At 37.8% G+C, this 21607-nt stretch overlaps 1 protein-coding gene across 5 annotated transcripts in view; it reads right to left on the bottom strand.

Moving 5' to 3' along the window:
* Positions 1-21002, bottom strand: part of MFAP5 (microfibril associated protein 5) — a 62369-nt gene extending 41367 nt beyond the window's left edge. Inside the window, exons 1-5 of one of the 5 annotated variants that reach the window (XM_026687373.2) lie at positions 20837-21002; positions 20478-20540; positions 18372-18410; positions 14651-14689; positions 12239-12265 (exon numbers count right to left, since the gene is read on the bottom strand). In XM_026687373.2, coding sequence (XP_026543158.1) covers positions 12239-12265; positions 14651-14689; positions 18372-18410; positions 20478-20540; positions 20837-20846 — 178 coding nt within the window. In that variant the 5' untranslated portion in view covers positions 20847-21002. Of the gene's footprint in view, positions 1-12238; positions 12266-14650; positions 14690-18371; positions 18411-20477; positions 20542-20717 lie in introns of all 5 variants that reach the window. The other 4 variants (XM_087957130.1, XM_087957131.1, XM_026687376.2 and 1 more) reach the window with 4 other exon arrangements.
* Between the last annotated feature and the right edge of the window lie 605 nt (positions 21003-21607).

Genomic DNA, 21607 nt, shown 5'->3' with positions numbered 1-21607 from the left:
TCTCTGGGGGTGGGGGCGGAGGTAGCCTAAGATTTCATGGAAACCATGACTTACATGGGCCTGTCCCAGATCATCCCGACTAGTAATAGTGGTCACACAGCTGATTTGGTGTTCTTGTTGGAGCAGTGGCTATGTGACCTATGTGACCTGTCCTTTGTCCCTTTGTCATGGTCGGATCACAGTCTGGTGACAATGCATTTCTCAAAAACTGCACACACACCCCACAGAGAGGCAGGACCTATTAGATTGGTCTGCCTCCATTGACTAATGGACCTGGTTGGGTTCCAGAAGGAGCTGAGGGTTATAACTGCAGATCTACTGTGCAGTCCAGCCAAGCTCTTAGTAACTGTTTGGAATAGGAAGGTGACTGAGGCTCTGGATAGGATTGCACCCTTATGACCTCTCCTCACCCATAGACCTCTCTTTGCCCCGTGGTATATAGAGGAACTGAGAGGGATGAAATGCATGAGGAAACGTCTAGACCGCCGTTGGCAGAAGACAGGAGATGAACTTGATTGAACACGGGTAAGACCTGCTACTAAGGCCTACCTTGTATTGATTCATGCGGCAAAGTATAAATACTTCATACTAATTGTGTCTGCAGATAATCACCCAGTGACCCTCTTTAAAGTGAGCCATTCCTCCTGGGGAAGGAGGAGGTTGAGGTCCACCTGGAGGGGCGCACTGAGGAATTTGTGGATTTTCTGGAAGACAAAATCACTCAACTTCCTTCCCAGTTAGATGCCGGTGTGGTTGCTGGTCCAGTGGAAGCTCCTGAGGCAGGTTCTTGCCCTGTTATCTGAGAACGCTTTGATCCTGTTGCTCCTGAGGAAGTGGACAGGATCCTGGGGAGTGCCTCTGTTATAGATCCATGTCCCTCCTGGCTTGTGAAAGCTTCCCAGGAGGTGGACTCTGGCAGTGATTAATGCTTCCCTACAGGAGGGGACAGTGCCCCAGTACTTTAAGGAGGTTGTGGTCTACCCTCTTCTTAAGAAGCCATCGCTGGACTGCACCCAGTTGGATAATGGGGAGCAACAGGTTGAAACTAAACCCTTGCAAGGGTCTGGGTTTGGGGTTCGTTGGCTCAGGGAGAATTGCCAACTTTGGTCTTGGATGGGGTGGCACTTCCCTAAACAAACCCTGTGCGTAATCTAGGGGTTGTCCTGGACTCATGACTCCTGCTCAAAGAGCAGGTGGCAGTCATGGCCAGAAGGGCCTTTGTGTAACTGCAGGCTGAGCACCAGTTATGCCCAGTGGTGGGATTCAAATTTTTTAACAACCAGTTCTGTGGGTGTGGCTTAGTTGGTGGGTGTGGCTTGGTGGTCATGTGACTGGCTGGGCATGGCCCAACTCAACATCACTCACATCGAGGCACACATCTCTTCACCTGGCCTCTTGTGACTGTGGGGATGCTGCAACAGTCGTAAGTGTGAAAAATGGTCATATGTCACTTTTTTCAGTGCCATTGTAACTTTGAATGGTCACTCCACACAAGCAAAGTACCAGCAAAGGAGGAAAAAAAACTCAAGAAGTTCCAGAGACAGGAAGTCTAGTCCTGCCAAGAATGTAATAAGGGTTAACGGAGAGGCAGTTTCTGTAAGCAACACCAGAATGTTTCCTCCCTGCCTTCCTTACAGGATTAAGGCCAGTAATTTCTTCTAACAACTGGTTCTCCGAACTGCTTAGAATGTTAACAACTGGTTCTAGCGAATAGGTGCGAACTGGTAGAATCCCACCCCTGGTTACGCCTTTTCCTGGATCAACAAGAGGTCAGGCAAAATCAAGAAAAAATTGTAGAAATTGAGACAAAGATGGGTAAAGAAGAAAAAAGGGTAAATAACTTAACGGATAAACTAGAAAAAGCTAATAAGAAATTAGAGACAACAGTAATCTTTTTGGAAGTAGAAAAGGCAGCCCATTACCTAAGATTTCAAAATGTGAAGGAGGAAAAAGGAGAAAATTTATTAGAGGTCATGGCTGACATACTGGCAAAGATGTTAGGGGTGGATAAGGAAGAGATATTTACAGAGATAGATGAACTCTATAGAGTTCAAACAAATTATGCAAGGAGGTTTAACCTCCCAAGAGAGGTCCATATTAGACTAGTCAAAAAATCCATGCGAGATGAAATTTTACACAAGAGATGAACCACTTGAATATGCGGCTAAACAATCAACTGTCTTAAAGCAAATTCCAAAGAGGGTAAGATAGATCTCTTTGGAATTTGCTTTAAGACAGTTACCATTTTCTAACATCAAAATTGATAAAATATAATGTAAATTTTAGGTGGTTGGTGCTGGACAGTATCATGGTAACATGGCAGGAAAAGAGATTTAGGCTGGATACCCTTGAAAAAGTGGAAGACTTCTTTGATCAACAACTCAATAGGGCAGATGAAGCAGAAGAAACAATACAGGAGAGAGATGGGCGAGAATGAAAGAAAAGGGAAGTAACAAATACAAAAGGAGATACAGTAACTAATAAAGAGAGAAGGAATCTACAGAGAAAAATAAAGAACCTAAGGAGATTAGAATTACATGGAGCACTAGACAAAGGAACCAATAAAAATTGGCATAGGTGTGAACTGATATCAGTGAATGTTAATGGCATAAATTCTCCAGTAAAAAGGAAAAAATGTTTTAAAATCTACAGGCATTAAAGGTTGTCATAATAACACCACAGGAACTACATATCTTAAAAAAAACAAAAATACTTGCTAGAAAATAAAAAAAATAGGGAAATTTTTTTCTGCTTTTGATGTACAAAAGGAAAGAGGGGTAGCATTAAAGGAATACATAAAGGAATGGATTCCTGCTAAAGAAATTTATAAAGATAATGAGGGTAGGATTCTGATCGTTGAAATTGAATTGGGAAATAGAAACATTCTATTGGTAGTAATATATGCACCGAATGGCCCACAGGAATCACTTTTTCAAAAATTGTATTATAAATTTAAAAAGCTGCAATATGAAGAATTTTGTATTATGGGAGATTTTAATGCAGTTGTTGATAGATTATTAGATTATAAGGGAAATAACACAAAATTAGAGAAAAGAAAGAAATTACCACAAATTTTCTTGGATTTGAGGAAGGATTTCAATATTTGTGATGCATGGAGAGAAAGAAACTTGGGGAAAAAACAATATACATACTATTTTAACTGGCATCAGTCATGGTCGAGACTTGACATGACATGGATGACCAAAAAATTAAATTCAGAATTATCTGAAATTAGTATTGAGACAAATTTCTTGGCAGATCATAGTAAGATCAGTTTTAGCTGAAAGAGTTAAAAGCAAAGTATAGGATGGACACTTCAAAGGTCTATCCTAAAAGAGAAATTATTTAACATGACACTAAAAAAAGAATTGGAATTTTTCTTTGATGAAAATAAAGAGGAAGTTACTTCCCCACAAAATAATTGGGATACGGGTAAAGCATTGATAAGAGGAGTAGCAATAAAATACATGGTGAAAAAAAATAAAGAGAAAAAACAACAAAGGAAAATACTTGAACAGGAATATAAAGATCTGGAGAAGAAATTACAAGAGACACCACAGAAGAAACAACTTAAGTTACGAATGGAACTATTAAAACATAAAATAAACTTAATAGAGAAAGAAGAGCTAGCCCACCAATTAGAAATGGCAAAACAATAGCAATTTGAGAATGCAAATAATCCAGGGCACTGATTAGCGTATAAATTGAAAAAACAAAAAGAAAAAAGGTGGATTACTAAATTAAGAAATGACCAAGGAGACATTTGCTACCAAGAGGAAGAAAAAAGAGAGATAATATTACGAGAAACTATATAGAGAGGTAGAATATCCAGCAGAGGGGAAAATAAAAGGACACCTAAAGAAAGCAGGACTTATTAGAATTTCAGATGAAGATAAAAATATCCTGAATTGGAAAATAACAGTAGAAGAAGTCCACTGGGCAATAAATAAGCAAAAAAATGACAAAGCTCCAGGCCCAGATGGTCTACCAGCGGAAATTTATAAAATGCAACAAGATACATTACGTAGTAAAATGCTGAGAATATTCAACAAAGTTCTAGAAGAAGCTAAAATCCCAAAATTTTGGAAAGAAGCAAGGATAACATCTATACCTAAAGATGGAAGTGATCCTATTGACCCTGGAAACTATAGACCGATATCCCTACTTAATGTTGATTATAAAAATTTCATGTCAATTATTGCAGAAAGACTCAAAAATTTTTTAAATGAATTCATCTCTACAGATCAAAACGGATTGCTTCCCTATAGACCAGGGGTCCTCAACCACCGGGCCACGGACCAGTCCCGGTCCGTGGAGCACTCTGTACCGGGCCGCAAATTAAAAAAAAATGGCGGCTTTCTTCGCCTTCGTGAATGCTGCTGGGATTGGGGATCAAGGACACAAATGAAAGAAGGGGAGGGAGGAAGCAACCGAAGCCTGTCCTGCTCTCTGGCTCAACAGCTTCAGTTTCCTCCCGCCTCGTTCCTCTCTCAGTCGCTCTCTCGCTGCTCCACCATCCCAGGAAGAAACTGCTTCAAAGAAGCCGGGGGGATGGCAGCTCCTCTGAAGCGCCCGTTTACCCCCACCCCGCCCGCCCGCGCGCGCTTCAATTCAGTGCTCCGTTCTGCCTGCCTGCCTGTCTGGTTGGGAGCAGCTTTGGCTGAGAATAATAACTATTCGCCTCTTTTTATCAGCCGAAGCTGCTCCGAAACGAAGGCAGCCAGGCAGGCAGGCAGAACGGAGCACTGGGTTGAACGGGGTGGGCGGGGTGGGGGTAAACGGGCGATTCGGAGGAGCTGTGGCGACAGGAAAAGCCACCCCCCCCCCCAGTTTCTTTGAAGCAGTTTCTTCCTGGGCTGGTGGAGCAGCAAGAGAGCGACTGAGAGAGGAATGAGGCAGACATCTGAGGGAGGGAGGGAGACACCTGAGGGATGGGGCTGAGGGAGGCAGGGCCGAGGCGCTCCCTGAACTTGGTGGTTTGCTGGCAGACGTTTTATTACCCGACTAGGTAACAACATCAGACCAACATTACCAAACTCGGATTCTCCCCCCGGTCCTTGAAAAAGTGTTTGTGCTTGAAACTGGTCCCTGGTACAAAAAGGTTGGGGACCACTGCTATAGACAGCTTAAAAATAATATCAGGACAATTCTAGACATTATAGAATACTATGAGGATCATAGTGGTGATCAAGTCACATTAATGTTTTTAGATGCCAAAAATGCCTTTGACAATGTTAAATGGAAGTTCATCTTGTGTAGAGTTGTAATTGCAGGAATACTCTTATCTTGATGGCAAACCTCAGGTAATGAAGGTTCCAAAACAAATACAACTCAGGCAAACAAAATCACTAATGCAAAGAAGGATTAGAGAGAGGAAGTAAACATAGGTTAGACTTTAACTAGAGATAATTAATTGTGTTAATTACTATATTAAACAGTAACAAAAGCTGAGCAGAAACTAAAGTTAACCAATGTTAGAGGATTACTAAAAATGTGTATAAATGCAAGACTAGACTCCAATAAAGTTCATTATGATTCATTTGATCATGATCAAACACCTCGACTGCCTCGTCATTACAACAATCTTGCAGCAAATTAAATACATGGGTTTAGGACAAAAATTCTTAAATGTAATTTCGGCAGTATATGAAAAACAAGAAGCCAGAATTCTGGTGAATGGGGGGATAACGGATAAATTTCAAATCCAAAAAGGAACTAGGCAACAATGCCCATTATCGCCACTTCTTTTCATTATGTTGCTGGAGGTTTTAACAAGAATAATTAGAAAAGAAATAGAAATTAAAGGTCTAAAAATAAAAAAATGAAGAATTTAAATTACAAGCCTTTGCGGATCACTTACTTTTTATACTAGAGGAACCACAGATTTTGGGATCAAAATTACTAGGTAAATTAGAAGAATTTGGAGAAGTCACGGGGCTAAAGATTAATAAGGATAAAACAAAAATTATTACTAAAAATATGACAAATAAACAGAAAGAATTATTAGAAATGATAATGGGCATCCAAATTGTAGAGGAGGTCAAATATTTGGAAATTATAATTTCGGCAAGTTATATAACACTCAAAAGAGACAATTACGACACACTAATAAAATGAATAATTAAAGATTTGGAAAAATGGGACAAATTAAGTCTATCCTTCATGGGAAGGATAGCGGTAATAAAGATGAATATTCTACCCAAATTATTATTTCTTTTTCAAAACGCCCCTATAAAACTAGAAAAAAAAGTTTTCTGATAATTTGAATAGAATTACGACAAATTTTATATGGCAAAAGAAAAAAACCAAGAGTTAAATTAAAGTTGTTGCAAGATGCTACTGAAAGAGGAGGATTTGGCCTATCCGACTGGGAGTTGTAGGGGTTGCAATATTAACTTGGGTGAAAGATTGGATTAATCATAGATACAAAAGAATATTGTTATTAGAAGGCTATAACTTACAGTCGGGATGGCATGCCTTCCTCTGGCAGGAGAATTTAAAGGGTTATAGTTATGTGCAAAGGCATAAAGTAAGACAGACTCTCTTAAACATATGGTATAAGATAAAAAGGCAAATGTATATAGAAACACCTATTTGGCTATCAACTTTGGAGACACTGATGCATCCACACCTTTTGCGACAAGGAAAAATCATCACCTACGAAGAGATATTAAATGAAAAAGGGGAGACAAGAGTTGAAGAATCAAGGAATTGAGGTCGAATGGTGGGCTTATTTGCAACTCCAATCAAAATATTTAAAAGATAAGAGAGAATGGGGAATTAGTAGAACTAGGACAAAATTAGATGAAATTTTATTAGGACCTGAGCAGAAGATGATTAAAAAAATATATCAAGTTTTATTGGAATTTAAATTGGAAGAAGAAAAAGTAAAAGAAATGATGGTGGTATGGATGAAAATTTTTGGTTATAGCATTAATCTAGATGATTGGCAAAAACTATGGAATAGAAACAAAAAAATGACACTAGCAATACCCTTCAAAGAAAATTTGTATAAATTATTTTATAGATGGCACATACCACCATCAAGTTTGGCAAAAATGAACCCCAAACTTTCCACTATGTGTTGGAAATGTAATAAAGAAATAGGAACTTATTATCACTTATGGTGGAGTTGCAAAGAGGCCCCAAAATACTGGCAAAATCTACATAAGTGGATAGAAGAAATGTGTGGAATTAAAATACAATATAGGCCTGAGTTCTTTCTGCTAGGAATTAACACTGGGAAATACGATAAAGAAAACCTGTATTTAATGATCTATGTAATTACTGCAGCAAGGTTGGCGTATGCACAGAATTGGAAAAGTAAAGATATCCCAAATGAATTTGAAATATTGAGGAAAATTACAATGTGCGCAGAAATTGATAAATTAACAAAAGAACTAAAAAATAAGAAAGATTCAGATTATTATAAATCATGGGAGAAATTTTATGGTTGGCTAGAGATGAGGAAGATCCATGAGAATAAGGAATGATATATTTATATTTAAAGCATGTAGATGGAAATTATATAATACTACTATTGGATTTAGCGAAGTAATGACAATGATTGATGTTAGGAAACTATATCACGTTCAAATTTTTAATGTAAGACTTGTTTGTTTTTGTGTTTGTTTATTTGTTTAATAAAGTTTTTCTACAAAAAAAAGAAAGAAATAGATTGTGCCAGGGTCTCTGGTCCACGGGATTTAAAATTATGAATTTGGTGGTCCCTGAGGTTCAAAAGTTTGGTGATCCCTGATCTAGTCCACGCCCTGCTTGAGCAGGAGAGTCTATTCCAAATATTAGCCTCTATCTAGGATTGAACTCACAGCCTCCTGATTGTGAGGCAAGAGCTTGCCTGTTACCTTCTTCTCATCTTCTGCCATTAGTGAACAGATCATTATCTTGACTTTCTTCTTGTTCCTTACATATTGAAGAAACCCTTTTTGATATTTTTGGCATTTGTTGCAATTCTTAGTTCATTCTAGCCCATAGGTTTTCTGACTTCATCCTTGCAGTTTTGAGCTATTTGGTAGTATTTTATTGTAGTTATGTGCCCCTCGTTCTACATTTTTATACTTGTCCTATTGGTTCCTCAGTTTGTCAGTGAGCTGTTGGTGCAACCATGCTGGTTTTGTCTGGAGACTTTTTTTCTCTGTGGATTTTTTTTTTTACTTTTAGTATCTCATTTTTCAGAGTTTTCCATGCATCCTGATTTTTTTTCCTCTAGAAGAGATCAGTTCTGTGGAGAGAGAGTTTTCTGCAGACTCGAGGGAATGTGGTTTTGCATGTTACCTGCATCCCATGGATGGGGCTTCATTTGTTTGCGTGGCCTGGTTGCTGGCATGCCAGGGACCAGTGCCATTCCACAGACTGGAGGTTGGGGAATCCTGCTCTAGAATTTCCCTCTATGGTATATCCTTCCTAATATCTCCCTGGGTTCATAGAATCATAAGGCTGGAAAGGACCACAGAGGTTGTTAGGAATAACATGGTTACCTAACTTAGTTTGGGTAAAATAATATATATAAACTATGTTAGTGAGTTTAAGTGTGTGTATCACTTTAACTGTAAAACATGTATTTTGGGTGCGGTTGTAAAATCACCATAAGAGGGAGCAAGAGAGCTCACTGTTTGCTGGCTTTTACTGGATTGCTGACAATGATGGATTGATGGTGATAACTGCGTGTTTCCCTGCTATTGCTGAGAGGAGAAAAGAGGTTTGATTTTCTTCATATCTCTAACTGCAAAAGAGATATATTACTGGACTAATTATTTGTAAGTTTACTGACCTCTTTTTCGACACTGGACTTTGCAACTGATTAATTCCCGGACTGACTGAAGTAGTGTATGATATATGGACTGTTTGACTATGCTATAACTCTTGCTGGAATAAAAACTATTTAACTAGCACAGTGTATCTGTTTTACTGAGTGTAAGCTACAACAACGTTTATCTCACATATCTGCCTGTCTGCCTAACTGCCGTTGCACATTCTGCTAGGGTGTATATCCCTAACACTGGTTATGGGCCCAGGTGCACAGTCAGACTAACCAGGATATAACAGGCTTATATAAAGTGAGAGTTTGTGTAGTTACACAATACTGTAAACAGACAGCTGTGTTTTATTAATTATAGTTTAATATCCAGAAAAAGATGGCACAAGTCAATTTACAAAGTTTGTCTCTAATATCCAAACTGGATGGAACAAACTATGTTTCATGGTCTATGAAATGCAGCCTACTTCTACGAAGAGAAGGTTTGTAGAATATAATACAAAACCCACCAGAAGTAGATGATTGGGATCCAGAGGATGAGGATGATGCCCAGAAAATACAGGAATATAAACAGAAGAATGAGCAAGCTCTCTGTATAATAGGACTGACACTCTCTGACCAGCAGCTTGTTCATATTCGTGGAGAAGAAACAGCTGCGAAGTGTTGGGAAAAGAAGATTTAAAGAAGATTTATGTTCGAGACAGTGTAGGAGCACATATAAATCTTACACGGAAGCTGTTTAGAACACATCTTCAAAAGAATGGAGACATGCTGAATCATATAAACACTATGAAGAGAATTTTTCAGGAACTGCATGAAAAAGAACTTATCTTCACAGAATTACATCAAGTTTATATAATTTTGTCTTCTTTAAATGAGAGCTACGATGAATACGTAACTTCACTTGAAGTTCTGCCAAAAGATAACCTTACATTAATTGACATTACTGGCAGGTTAATTGAAGAAGCCAGGAGAAGGCTTGAAAGGGATCAACTCAGAAGGGAACAACCAAAACAAGAAGATAAAGAATCTATGACAGCCTATACAATTAGAAAATGTTTTAATTGTGGAGGAAAAGGACATTTGGCTAGATTCTGCAAGAAAGGAAAACGCCAAAATGCCAGCCAGAATGCATCAAAAGGCATCAAAAGGATGAAAAATGCTTTGAGTTAGCCATGTATAGCAACGAAACTGTGAATAATAATTTATGGGTTGTAGATAGTGGAGCATCGCACTGCATAATGAAAGATAAGAAAAGATTTGTTAAGATGTCCACGAGTTCACAGCAGATATCGTTAGCTAATGGCTGGAAACTGAAAGCTAAAGGTGAAGGTATAGCATATTGTTCTTGCATAAAAGAAAATGTAAAAATGTTATATGTACCACAACTTAAGTTTAATTTGCTTTTGGTTAGAGTTTTGGTTAAACTAGGTTATGTAATTACCTTTAAAGGAGAAAATTGCATAATAGAAAAAGAAGGTAAAAAAATGACTGCAACTTTAAAAGGTGAATTGTATGTGTTAAATGATAATTCATTAGAGGTAGCTAACACAGTTTATAATAATGTTAAACCTCATGATGAGTAACATTTGTTACACAGACGTTTAGGGCATATAAATTTTAAAATGCTTAAACAAACAGTAGAACTATCTGAAGGTATAAAACTGAAGCCTTGCAGTAAGTATTTGCACTGCAATACTTGCAGTCAAAAAAAAGCAAGGTAATACCAGCAAATAGATTAAATGGATTTAAGACAAAGGAACCTTTAGAGGTGGTATTTGCTGATATTATAAGTCCTAAAAAACCAAGTGTGGGAGGTGCTCGTTACATACTAAGTGTAATGGACCATTATTCCAGATATGGTTTCTGTTATCTAATGAAGAGTAAAACGGAAACATATCAAAATTTCTTTAATTGGCTTAAGTTTGCAGAAAGAAAAACTAAAAGGAAATTAGTAACTCTTATAACTGATAATGGTACGGAAATTTATAAACAATAAATTCCAAAACAGACTGAAGATGGCAGGTGTTGAACATAAAAAGTCTGCACCATATAGGCCACAACATAATACCTTTATAGAAAGACGAGGCCAAACATTACAAGCAATGGCTCGTACTATGCTGTCAGATTCAGGATTACCTGAAACTTTGTGGGGAGAAGCAATAATGTGTGGTAATCATATATTGAATAATGTTGTTAACTCAACAACAGGTGAATTACCATTCACACGGTAGCATGGCAGAAAACCTGACCTAAGCTACATGCATACATTTGGAGCACCAGCATGGGTGCATATCCCTACACCACTGAGACAAAAGGGGCAGCATAGGGCTAAAAGGTTATTTTTTGTAGGTTATGAATCTAATCACAAATCATACAGTGATTCTACTCCAGTGGTCCCCAACCTTTCTGGAGCCACAGACCAGCTCTGGGAGGTGGGATGGTTTCATGTTTACAGTCTGGATCTTGGACAGGCACAAATGAAGCTTCACACACTCACTCACCACTTGTGCGACTTGGTTCCCAACAGGCTGTGGACTGATAGCGGTCCACAGACTGGGGGTTGGGGACCCCTGTTCTAGTCCAACCCCATTTCCAGGGCAGGAGACCTTATTATACTGAACCATGTGTTTGTTTCCTGCCTCTCACCCCTTCCTTCTTATCCTTCCCTTCCTCATTGTCTGATTTGCTATAGAGAGATTTATCCTTTGGGTTTGGTCTTATAAATTGCTCTCCTTCCCTGTCCAGTTTTAGTTTAAAGCCCTTCGGATAAGCCTAGCAAGATGTTTTCCAAATATATTCCTCCTGGTCCTTGTTAGGTACATTCCATCCCCTGCTAGAAGCCCTTCTGTCAGTATAATGTTTTGGAAAGAAGTGGCAACTTTTGTTCCAAACTGATTTTAGTGAGAGTTAAAATAAAATTTCCCTCCCATCACCCCAAATTGATCCTAATTGTTGCCATTCTTAATCATTCTTAGGCATCAGAACATGCTGACCTTATTTTTATGTAACAATAATTTTATGTAACAAAAATGTTATAAGCATAACAAGTAAAGGTAGATGAATTAAACATATCATGTTAAATTATATAATAAATGTTTGAATTGCCACAAGCTGTTTATTGAGTTTATTCAAGAAACTGACACTTGTTGAGTGGCTATAAGAGATATTTTATTTTAACTCTCATTGCCACTTCTTTCCAAAACATTATACCGACAGAAGGGCTTCTAGTGGGCGTTAGATAGATATAGATATAAGAGAGAGAGAGAGAGAGAAATTTTCTTGTCTTCTAAACTCCCAGAGGTTTTTTTTAAAATTCATTGAATTCTCCAAAGTCTCCAAGAAGATGCAAATATCAAAAACATCAAAGGCAAGCCCTTGGTTGTTAAATTTCAGCTTAAGAAAGGAAATCATATTGGGGGAGGGGGGGTACCAAGGAAGAAATGATAAAACTAAACTTACCAGGAGATGTTGTTGGACCACTATCAACTGGAACAAAAAAGGAAATATTATAAAATTAAATTCATATTGATATAAAATGCTATTTACTTCAAATACTGTCAGCTGAGTGAACCAGATGGATGCATCCATAATAACACCAGGAATGAACTTCATTTTGAGGGAGACATTTTGTAGAGCAAATAAATCAAATACATTAAAACAAATGCCAAAACAGAAATAACCCTTTCAAATATTTAAATATTTATTGACTATTCCATTTATAATTGAATAATAAGCATCACAATATTATTTATCAATCAGTTCAAACAACATACAATGTTTAACAGCACAAACTGCTGAGGATATTGTGCAACTGGCTAAGCATAACTGAGATTCATGGGAAATACAGTTAAATCTAGAAGGCAGCTGACTGGGATATATATTATATTTTAATTTTATTATTAAAATTATATTTAATTATTAATTATATAAAATATAAAAATATTTCTTAATTTTATTATTAAAATTAAGTAAGTAAAAGTAATTAAAGTTATAACTAATTTAATTATTTAATTTAAGTAAGTAAAATAATTAAAATTAAATTAAATTAATTAAATAAAATTAATTAAAATTAAATTAAATTCATATTGATATAAAATGCTATTCACTTCAAATACTGTCAGCTCAGTAAACCAGGTTGATGCATCCATAATATCACCAGGAATGAAACTCAGTTTGAGGAAGACTAGACAGTTAAATCTAGAATCTTGCTTGCATGAGAAATCAATGCAACAGCTGGGCTATATATTATATTTTAAGGTGATTTCACAGAATATTCAATGGTTGTATGGTATTTGTATACCATAGAGATAACACATTCTAAATTAATGTGTTTAATTTAAATTTCAAAGGTGGAAATAGCGTTTCATGTTCAAAGTCCAAATTTATAACTTAAATGCAAATGGGTTCCCCTGGCTTTGTTCCTCTTCTCCATTAGACAAGACCAGGCAGCAGGAAAGCATCCTACAGTTATTCTTCCTTATTATGTACTGGGACTGGACAGAGGGGAGGTGAGAGTTGACAGATGTCCAGGTCAGCAGGTTTAACTACTGTATTTGCTAACATTTGTTTCAAGTTCTGACAGACTAAAAGTCAAAGTGACATGGGGTGGCAGTGTGGTAAAGTGGGGGGAACTTCAACTTTTGCCTGACTATCTTTCTGAGAAACCTACAGTCTTTTTGCCCAGACACAGGAATGGCCTTTTAATCATTTCCTGAGTATGCAACCACATATATCTCAATGTCTCCCCACAGCTGAGACAGTTCAAGGGCAGTTTAAGGTGCTACACAATGGAAGTAATATTTTATGCATTAGAGTGTCACTTTGGTGTTGACAATTTTCTGGCTTCACTTGGTTATGCTAAATTCCTATGTTCAATTTCTTTTTTATATAGATTAGTCAACTGGTTAAACTGTAGATTTTGGAATTGACCCTATGTGTGCTGCCTGTGCCAGGCTTAACAAATGTAGAATTAAAAATATTCAGGTTTTTTTGCTCCTGTAGTAGTGATGATGCAGAGGTCACAGAAGAGCATTCTCTGAAGCCACTTCAATAAAGGTCTCATGTCACCAATAGCAGCCTAGAGTAGGCCACAGAGGCCTGTCAACAGAAAAGGATACGGTCTGAAGATAAGCAGTCCATGGCAGATCCTTAAGAGCACCGGGCTGTGGACAATCATGCCATTCCCCAAGGATCACTTCCCTTGGGGAACAGTATGAGGTAGTCTTTTGGTGGGGGGGGGGCAGATCTTCAAAACCGGGATCCACTTGAAGAACTGGCAGTATAGGGGAAGTTGTGGGCATGAGAGACCCAGACTTCATTAAACTTGAGACTTCATCTCTGGACGATTTTGAGAAGAGACTGGACAGCCACTTATCTGGAATGGTATAGTGTCTCCTGCTTGTGTAGTGAGTTGGACTAGAAGATTTTAAAGGTCCCTTCCAACTCTGTTGAAAGCCATACATGTGGGATTCAAAAATTTTTACTACCAGTTCTGCGGGCATGGCTTGGTGGGCACGATGTGGCTTGGTGGATATGGCGTGACAGGGGAAGGATATTGTAACATCTCCATTCCCACCCCACTCCTGGGGAAAGGTTACTGCAAAATCCCTATTTCCTCCCCACCCCACTAACGTGCTTTCCAGCTCCATTCTCTTGTGCAGGGTAACAAAAAAAGACCCAGCCGATCAGCTGGGACTTGGGAGGCAGAGAATAGATGGGGCGGGGCCAATCAGAGGTGGTATTTACCGGTTCTCTGAACTACTCAAATTTTCCACTGCCTGTTCTCCAGAACTGGTCAGAACCTTCTGAATACAACCTCTGGAGTCAGCCCAGATGCTTACCATAGATGTAGAAAAAATAAGAAGAACTCACCTAAGTCATTGTCTGGATCTGTGGGTGATTCCAGAGGCCCTGAAACAAGATTGGTTGCAACAATGCAGCAGTGACAGCAATGCACATTTGATTAACATATTAGCATAGTCAGATGTGCTGATGAAATCTTATTCCCATTCTCATTTTATTGCCCTTTCACTCTACTTTTTTATTCTGAAATACATCTAGAATATTCATGCTTTTTGTATTGCAAGTGACTCCTGGTCTGACTGAGAAAAATAGAATAAATAAAGATAGCAAGAAAGGAATGAATGAAAAGAAAAAAGGTGTGGAGTAAGAGAGGAATTGATATCTTCTCCAAACCATGTATGCCAAGACCCTTTGGAAGAAGCTATAATATATGTGATGTAAAGATTTGTATTGCAATTATGCTTTGGCTGCTGCTGCTGGAGCAGAAGCTCCTCTTGGTTTTAATTTATTTTATCAACTTTTAGTACTCCCATTTTTAGTACTCTTCTTTTTTATTTAAATGATATTTTTCAGAAAAGATAACAGTGTAGACTACACACACAGAGAAAAGTTTTTGTTATTAGTCAATAAGGCACAGGAAAAAGGAAGAAGCACTATGGTGCCAGCCCGGGATTTCTCCCATCATTGAAGACTGCAAAACAACCAAGAATTGAGGAGCACTTTGCTGGCAAGAGATCTGTAAGTAAAACTAGGGGTGGGATTAAAATTTTTAACAACCGGTTCTGTGGCTTCTGTGATGGGTGTGGCTTCATCATGTGACTGGGTGGGTGTGGCCAACTCAACGTCACTCACATCAAGTGGTGCTTCTCTTCGCCTGGCCTTTCATGACAGTGGGAATTCTGTAACGGTCGTAAGTGTGAAAAACGGTCATGTCACTTTTTTCAGTGCCATTGTAACTTTGAATGGTCACTAAATGAACTCTTGTAAGTCAAGGATTACCTGTACAAAAGTACAAAAAGCTTCTTTGCTTGCAAAAAGCTGCTCTAAATACCAATCATTAGATTAAAAATACCTGCAAGCCAGAGTTACAAATCAGGCAGGGTGACAGAGCACCTTGAGAAATTAAAATAGTTAAAGTGCAATGATAACTATCAGCAGCCAACTCTTACCCATAAAGCGAAACCCTTTAGCAGAGAGGTCATTTAAGCTCTCCAGAAAGAGCACACCCAAGAGAAGCAATCCTTAGATCAGGGGTGGGCAAACTACAGCCCGCGGGCCACATCCGGCCCGTTGGTCTTTTTAATCCGGCCTGCCGAAGATTGGTACAGAATTAAGGTTTGATGTGAATGATTGAATGATTGCATTCATTTGATTTTGACTTGTAATGACAGGCATTTCGACACCAGGTGGCGGCCCGTCTGTCAAATTTTTAAAAGTCAATGAGGCCCCCGAGCCAAAAAGTTTGCCCACCCCTGCCTTAGATCCATTTGTACCACTTAAAGATACCAACTGATCTCACTCACCTCATAAGATATCCTAAGGAAATCATTCATATTTAAGGAAAGGTCACATGCCCCCCAGAAAGGCAGTAAAAAAATCAGTGCCAAGCTTGCATCCTGCCTCTTGGAAGTACACCCCAAAAGGACAGTGCCAGAAACCACTAAAGCAGTGAAGGAAGACCCCTTCCCCAGACAGAAAAAGAAACCATGAGGCAGGAAAAAATGCAAACACAATACAAATAATTAAGTAGCTGTTGCTTGTTAAACCAATTACCAGAACAAATAGACCCAGAAACTAGCCAGATTTCTCAACCCAGTTTCTTTTCAGGAACAGAGACTAACCTTTTTCCTTCCAAACAAAGCTGAATAGGGAAAATTATCCCATCAATAAACACAGGATTAAACGTCACCAAGCACAGAATTAAACTTCACCAAAAACCAGTTTTAGACCAAAACTCAGAAAGGGTATGTAAACTCACGTTTGAATGTCAATCTTTCTAGCTAGCTAAGAAGCCTTGCTGAATGTCACTCATCTTGGTTCCTTGTCATTAAAAAGCTTATTTCCGCAGCTCTGCTTCATTATTCAATTATTTCTTCAAAGTGCTGATCATTGCATGCTGGCTGGAAATATTTCCAGGGGAGTATTTCCTCCCAACAGCAGTGTAAAAAGCTTAAAACAACCCTTCCCCTTTAAGAAAGTACCAGGAAAGAAAAAAAATCTCCTTCAGAGATAGTAAGTCTAGGCATACTGCCAAGAATGTAATAAGGATGGAAAAAAACAAAAGGAGATTTCTTCTAACAACCAGTTCTCAGAACTGCTTAGAAAGCTAACAAGGGGCTCTATAGAACCGGTCAGAACTAGTAAAATCCCATCCTGAGTAAAATTACCCCCCCCGCTTCATTTCCAACAACCTTGAGAGGTTAGAACGGGACCTGCAAGGAGATCTGACAAAACAGCAGATACTGGACTTTTCTGATCAGGGGAGGGGGGGGGGCAAAATGACAGCCAGATATTTTCACAAACAATTAGTCCAGCTACAGTCGATATGGAGACTGAGATAAAGACTAAAAGGTTTAGCAACAAACTAATTCAGGGTGTGGAGAGCTTACCATGGGAGAATACAACAGAGTTTATGTCAAAGCAATGGCTTCTCACAGCGTAAACAGTTGTCTCAATATTTGAACAACTAACACAACCATCCAACACGATGTAGAGACATTGAGAAAAGATATAGCTGTCTTTCTGCAAGCACAACATCGGGCTACAGGCACCCCCACCAAAGTCCTTACAGCAGACTTGAGTAAATCCCATACTCAGGATAAGAAAGAAGAAAAAGAGCAAAGACCCAGGGAAACAGTTAAAGAACCTACTAAAAAGTGGCAGCCCACTCAGGAAAACAGCCCTTCTCCAGACAAGGCAACAAGCGGAGGAAGTATTAATAGAGAAGCTTCATTACCTGGGGCAGGCTGCTGAAAAGAATGAATCAGCTTAACCACAATTTGTGAATAATAATTTTAAAAAATGAAAAAGAGAACAAAGCTTTTAATCAGTTAAATCATTAAGCTACACCGTGCGGTGCAGTTACAAGAGCATTAAGTGGATTAAGAAATGAATTACGAAATCTGGAGAGAAAAAAATGAGATCATCCTCCAGCTAAGCCTGATTGAAATAAGAAATTTAGTAGCAATTTCAGCCAAAAATTCCACTGATAGGGAAAAGTTTTCATCTTTAACAGTTTGATCAACTTCAGTTCAGACCTCTAACTATATGAATTTTAGGAAACAGAGCAGATAGTACAAGAGAATATAGAGTAGCTGCCTCTATTTTCAACTCACATCTCTAAACAAAACTATGGATTTACACTGAGGCCAAACCCATAATTCTTCAGAATGAAGGACTCAGTGATTTGAATCACTTTTCAAAAAAATGTATGTGTGTATGTGTGTGCGTCTTCGAAGCAGTCTTGATTCCCGGTGATTGCCTAGATTCGTGCCTGAAGTTTTCTTGGCAAGGTTTTTCAGAAATAGTTTGCCATTGTCTCCTTCTTGGGGCTGTGAGAAAGATCACCCAGCTAGATTTGTGCCTACAAACAGGACTAGAATTCCTAGTCTCTGGATTTTTAGCTTGATGCTTTAGCCTTGATGCCTTGATGCCTATAGATATCAAAGTTATATTAAGTCAATATTAAAGTCAATATTATATCACAGAGGTTAATATTATGAATGAAATTAGGTCAGAATTTCCATAAAATTACAAATCAGGTATTAGTACAAAACCAATTAAAATGTACCTGCTGTTGTTTGAGCAACAACTCCCAGCAAAAGCCACTCTAAATAGAAAGAAAAAATGTTATTTATATACATGAACATAAAATAATTGTTACAAAAAAGCCATAGTTTCTTTCCCTTACTTTTTGGGTTATGGAACTATGTTTTCAGGCTGCTAAAGAAGTATTATCTTAGCCATTGTAATCCCATTATTGGTTTTCATTTTGTATAGTTTAACTTTCATGGTAAACGGTAGCATTTGGATCGGGCAGCTGCAAGGAACAACATCTATTCCAAGATACTTAGAAAATATAGTTAAAGCAAGATATCACATAGATGACTCAATTGGTTCTTATAATTTATTTTTTCTTTACATTAAAATATCTGTGAGCAGGAGAATGAATTTTCTCATTTTATGAGGGGAAAAGCATAGTGGGAAGATGTATTAGTTCTCTCTATCTTTGCTACTTGCAAAAGAAGGAAAGTGGTCAAGGATCATGACTGCAATATATAATGATGGCAAAAGACATAATGTTCCTTGTTAGTAAATGTTTGATGGCCATATTCTTATGAGAGTAAATTTCTCTAATCAAAATTAGCATCACTGTAAAATATCACAGCTAACTCTCTTCTCCCTATCTTAGTAATAGTTTCCAAACATAAAAAGTCCCCATATCTATCTTGAATTCTGAAGAAAAAGAAAATTTTGAATTATGCAACAATTTTGTGTTAGATGATTCAGCCCATAATATTCTAGTAGCTAAATTAATACTGAATAGAAGCAGAGATGGGGGCAATTTGAAATTTTCATATTTGGCAGATAGGCTTGTAGCTTTTGGGGTGCCATAATTTCTTTGGACTTACTGCCAGTGTGTTTTTTTCCAAGCTCAAATGCCATCATCTACACTTTTAAAAATAAACATTTATTAAAAACACCAAAGAACTCTCAGCTCCAAAAAAACAAAAAATGGATTCAGCAAAGATGTCCTGGAAACTATTATTCCTCAGAAAAGACATTTTGTTGGGCATGCAAAGGCACTACTCACCCTGTATAGGGTGAAATTATAAAGCAGAATTATGTTCGAGAATTCAGGAATTGGCAAACAAAAACTACAGCTATATATTGTTTTATATTAGTTTAATCATCCTGTGTCTTTGAATGAATAATTGGAGTTGTTACTGAGTCATAAATCTAAGCATTTTCTATTTGAAATATTCCAGCCATCCCATAGAATAGGTCCCAATAATTTCTTAGAAAAAAAATTCTTAAAATAATTATACTGAAAGCTCAAAAACAGTTAATTTAAAGTAGGTCTATGAATTTAATCAATTTCTAAGATCACACAGTATAAGTGAAGCAATAGAGGCAACACAAGGAGGATTTACACATTATATTAAACCATGGTTTATTTACCATGATTTCTTGAATAACCTACCATTGGGATAACAAGCTTGTTAATGCATTAAGCATTAACAATACATTTATAAATCACATCATGGCTCACACAAAGTACTGAGCCAAATCAAACAAGGCACATTATGACAAACTTAACTTGTGAATTCAACTACATTTAAAGACACACATTCACAGCCATGCAGGACCCCAACTTAGTGCCCACTATATTCCTTTTTCCTACAGAATCCTTTGGGAGAAGTTAATGTATATCACTTGTAAGATGCAAATAACACATAGAGCTTTTTTCTGTTTCATTTCAGTATGTAACAAAATAAATGATAATTGATAATTCATTTTCACAATATACTGAGGTGTAGGGTAGCTTCTCTGGTTTGGTATGAACACACACTATATAAACTCACAAGTTTATCTAAGGAAGCTCTTGCACAGTCTCAGGCTGTGTAAACATCTTGCCTCCTTCACATTTTGTGCAGGGAAGGGGAGAGATGGTATCACAATCCACATGGATTTTCCAATCTTTCAATCCATCATTTTTCCTACCATAGAAACTACACTAAAGAGAAAAGGAAAGACTCCATAATCTGTAGTTAAGTCATTCTACAAATCCTGCCTCTGGAGGTAATCCATTTTTTAAAAAAATATACCACTGGCTAACACAAATTTAAGGTGGAACAGAAGAAGTGTTGTACTTTGCCAGTGTTACATTACTCACCAGATGGCAGGACAACAGTAGCTAGAAGGCACAGCAACATCTGAGTTCCACAGGCCACCATCCCTGCAAAGTGAGAAAGAATGAAAATAAATGGAAGTTCCTGACCTACATCTTACAGATCCTTCCCTTTCACTCACTGATGTACAATGGCAATTAAAGGTTCCTTAATCTCCTTTCTAAGCTGTTCAACTGCTCTATCTGAAAACCAAATAATTTGAGTTGAAGATAACATTACATTACTTTCCATCCTTCTCTCCTATCCATTCATTTATTTTCTGATTTTTGTTAAGTTAATTGCATCTGCATCATCTCCTATGAAAATCACCCTCTGTTTTTGGGATACAACCCTCTCCACTCACTGCTGTCCATGAACTCTGCTTCTTTTCACTGCAGATGTGCTTCTTTCCCCTTCAACTAATCCCCTATTTTGGCCAGAGTTCCTAACCACTCCTAAATGTTCTTATTTGGCTTGTCTTCAAAATTTAATTAAGAAAAGTTAGAAAGCTTCAATATCATCATCTCAATGGAATGAGGAGAAAAGTGGGGGGGGGGAGGAATCTTTCATGATCTCATTCCAGAGTTTATTGTAACTGCAAAGACTTCAGCTCCTCCTATTCCCACTGGATGAAAAATGGATAGGAATGGAGTCCCACTGTCTCTCTGATATGCATGTCCTGGTTCACCCTGCTCTTGGGACAGTGAATAAGCATTTGTTTTTCCAGGAAAATTATCTCCTATACAACATAACCCTTTCCTAAAAAAACATACAAATAAACCATAACTGGTCTTAAGACAGGAAAGGTAGCCAAGCCCAGGCAGTGGAACATTCAGACAAATATAATGTTAACAATTTCAATCATAATTAATTTCACAGAGACCACTACTGGGAATTTCCATCTTAGGCACCAAAATGTTTTGGGATCAGAGAATTATGCTTTGGATCACATTATTTGCTGGTATTTTTGGGGTGGGGGTGGGGGTGGGTTAAGAAAAAGTATAGAATGGAATGGAATGGAATAGAGCTGAAAGGGACTTTGGAGGTCTTCTAGTCCAGCCCTCTGCTCAAGCAGGAGAAGCTATATCATTTCAGATACATGATTGCAGTGGTGGGATTCAAATAATTTAGTAAC

This window comes from Notechis scutatus, chromosome 2 (assembly GCF_049901735.1).
Source record: "Notechis scutatus isolate UNSWTSFEM ecotype Mainland chromosome 2, rNotScu1.2, whole genome shotgun sequence".
Lineage (NCBI taxonomy): Eukaryota > Metazoa > Chordata > Lepidosauria > Squamata > Elapidae > Notechis > Notechis scutatus.
The sequence above is the reverse complement of the archived record's forward strand: the minus strand, read 5'-3'. Positions and strand labels throughout refer to the sequence as shown.